The sequence below is a fragment of the Molothrus aeneus genome, chromosome 10, assembly GCF_037042795.1.
Source record: "Molothrus aeneus isolate 106 chromosome 10, BPBGC_Maene_1.0, whole genome shotgun sequence".
Classification (NCBI taxonomy): Eukaryota; Metazoa; Chordata; class Aves; order Passeriformes; family Icteridae; genus Molothrus; species Molothrus aeneus.
In genome coordinates this window covers 18,260,245-18,263,506 of record NC_089655.1, presented here as the reverse complement: position 1 = coordinate 18,263,506, position 3,262 = coordinate 18,260,245, and the positions used below count along the sequence as shown (strand labels likewise).

General features: G+C 48.5%; 1 protein-coding gene across 1 annotated transcript; it reads left to right on the top strand.

Moving 5' to 3' along the window:
• The first annotated feature begins 784 nt into the window (after nt 1–784).
• SOX2 (SRY-box transcription factor 2) lies at nt 785–1,790 on the top strand. The gene has a single exon (XM_066556438.1). It carries the CDS (start codon nt 805–807, stop codon nt 1,750–1,752), a length of 948 nt encoding a protein of 315 aa, XP_066412535.1. The 5' UTR covers nt 785–804; the 3' UTR covers nt 1,753–1,790.
• The last annotated feature ends 1,472 nt before the right edge of the window (nt 1,791–3,262 follow it).

The window sequence follows — 3,262 nt, the reverse complement described above, 5'->3', positions numbered from 1 at the left end:
CAGGGCTGGGGGAAGCCGTCCCGGCTCCGCTCCCCCCATGGCTTCTCCTAGCCCCAAGCCAACATCAACTTAAAGGGGAAAAGGGAAAAAAAAAAAAAAAAAAGAAAAGAAAGAAAAAAAAACACCACGTAGCGACAATGCTGTTTACCCACTTCCTCCAAAAGGCGTGTGTGACCTGTTGCTGGAAGGGGAGATACAAAGGCTCCCAGTGGCCGCCCGGGCCGCCCCCGGGCCCGCCTCCCCGCCGAGCCGTCCCGGCGCGCCCAGCCCCCGCCCCGTTTCATGCAAAACCAGGGGAAGAGACTTGTCCTCAGTGGCGGAGCCGCCGAGCGCTGATTGGCCGGAGCGAACGCATTTATTGCCTGACAAGCCCCCATCACATGGATGGTTGTCTATTAACTTGTTCAAAAAAGTATCAGGAGTTGTCAAGGCAGAGAGAGAGAGTGTGTGTGTTTGCAAAAGGGGGTAAAGTAGTTTGCTGGCTCTTTAAGACCGAGGTGGAGAGAGAGAGAGAGAGAGGGAGAGAGAGAGAGAGAGAGAGAGCGGCAGGCAGAGAAAAAGGAAAAAGGAGGAAGAAGTTTTTTAAAATCAAGACTCCGGCGGTAATAATAGCAGTTATTAGCATTATTAATCCATCAGCGAAGAAGAAGATCCTGATCTTGATCCAAGTGTGGTTTTGGGGAGTCCCCCTCCCCCCTTTCCTACCCCTCCCTAGGAAAAAAAAAAAAAAAGTCCGGCTTGGGACTCCGCTGCGGCTGCTCCTCGTTTCTCTGCTCAAGGCTGGTTCCAGCAAAAGTAGTTTGAATGTACAACATGATGGAAACCGAGCTGAAACCTCCCGCCCCCCAGCAAACTTCGGGGGGAGGCACAGGCAACTCCAACTCGGCCGCCAACAACCAGAAGAACAGCCCGGACCGGGTCAAGCGCCCGATGAACGCGTTCATGGTGTGGTCCCGCGGGCAGCGGCGGAAAATGGCCCAGGAGAACCCGAAGATGCACAACTCCGAGATCAGCAAGCGGCTCGGGGCGGAGTGGAAACTTTTATCCGAGGCGGAAAAGAGACCCTTCATTGATGAAGCCAAGCGGCTCAGAGCTCTGCACATGAAGGAGCACCCGGATTATAAATACCGACCCCGGAGGAAAACCAAGACCCTCATGAAGAAGGATAAGTACACGTTGCCGGGGGGCTTACTGGCACCGGGCACCAATACCATGACGACTGGGGTAGGGGTTGGGGCCACCTTGGGAGCTGGGGTGAACCAGAGGATGGACAGTTACGCGCACATGAACGGCTGGACCAACGGAGGCTATGGGATGATGCAAGAGCAGCTCGGCTACCCGCAGCACCCGGGCTTGAACGCGCACAACGCGGCGCAGATGCAGCCCATGCACCGCTACGACGTGAGCGCCCTGCAGTACAACTCCATGACCAGCTCGCAGACTTACATGAACGGATCGCCTACCTACAGCATGTCCTACTCCCAGCAAGGGACCCCGGGCATGGCCCTGGGCTCCATGGGCTCGGTGGTCAAGACGGAATCCAGCTCCAGTCCCCCCGTAGTCACTTCCTCGTCTCATTCAAGGGCTCCTTGCCAAGCTGGGGACCTTCGGGACATGATCAGCATGTATCTACCAGGTGCTGAAGTACCAGAACCAGCTGCCCCAAGCAGACTTCATATGTCCCAACACTACCAGAGTGCACCTGTTCCTGGCACAGCCATTAATGGCACACTCCCTCTATCACATATGTAAGACAAAGGGGCCGGGGGGGTGGGAGGGGAGGGAAAGGAAAACTAAACAAAACAAACAACAAAAAAACTTTTATTAGAAATTCTGGACTTTTTTTTTTTTTTGGACTATTTTTGTACAGAGAAAACTCCGGAAGGGGGGTGGGGGTGGGGTTTGGGGTGGGGGGGGTCAGAAATTAAACCGACAAGGAACTTGTATAGATCTCGGAGGGGAAGCAACTACACAAAACTTTTAAAAAGTTCTAGTTAAAACGGTAGGAACTTTGCAGAAAGTTTGCAAAAGTCTTTACCAATAATATTTAGAGCTAGACTCAAAGAGCGAAGAGGAAAATGTTTTAATATTTGCAGGCAACTTTTGTACAGTATTTATCAAAAGACACATGGCAATCAGAATGTCCATTGGCAATATAGAGAGAAGAAAAAAAAGCAAGCTCGCGAATTTGCCAATTATTTTTAAAAATTGGAGTCTTCTTGGACCATTGTTGTTGTGGCAGCTGAATTTATAGCAGCTGCGAGAGGAGAGGAAATTATTTTACGGCATTTGGACATTTAAATTGTTTTAGAAATTGTACAAAAGATAAAAAAAGGTAGGATGAGTACTTGCGAACCATGGGCTTGGTTTGCTGGATAAGGGCAAACGTTTAGATTGTACTAAATTTTTTCTTTTTTTTTTTTTTTTTCTACTTCTTGTTAAAAAGCAAAAATTGCCATGCAGGTTCACACGCCGTTTGTTAATTTATAATAACTTTTTGTTTCCAGACTTCATCCTGTTCAAAGGAAAAAAAAAAAAAAAAAAAGGAAAATTACCAACCTGAAATTACTGTGTTTGAAATATTTTCTTATGGTTTGTAATATTTCTGTAAATTTATTGTGATGATATTTTAAGTTCTTTTTTTTTTCTCCTCATTTTCCGTAGTTGTATTTTAAAGATTCGGCTCTGTATTATTTGAAATCAGTCTGCCGACAGTCCATGTATATATTTGAACTAATACCATCCTTATAACAGGTACATATTCAAGTTAAGTTTTTACTCCATTATGCACAGTTTGAGATAAATAAATTTTTGACATATGGACACTGAAGTTCCGCTTGAGTCTTGGATTTATTTTTGTAACGCAAGATGTTTTTTGAATAATTCATGCAGTAGAAGGTATCATCGTAGCCAACCGAATACGATAAATAATGCAGCAATATATAACTATATATATAAAACGCATGAGTATTTTTATAGGTATGTATGTAGAGAGAGAAAGTACGATAGCTTTAATGGAATAACTGCCTGTGCCTCCTTCGGGGGGACGGGAACGCGGGCTTGAGAGGCGGCTTCCCAGTTCCCCCCCTTGCCTTCCGAGGACGCGGGGTGCTCCGGGCTCCGGGGGTTCTGTCGCCGCTGCCTTTGGCCACTTGTTGCCCCAGGCGGGGCCGAGCTGGGGCTGGCGGGGCCGGCGGCAGCGGCGGGCGGGCCCCGGGCACTGCCGCGGCCTCCCGGCTCCCACCGGCGGATAATGCGCTCC

Bases quoted from the DNA above. Each gene is read 5' to 3' on its own strand.
- SOX2 (XM_066556438.1), top strand. From the start codon at position 805: ATGTACAACATGATGGAAACCGAGCTGAAACCTCCCGCCCCCCAGCAA.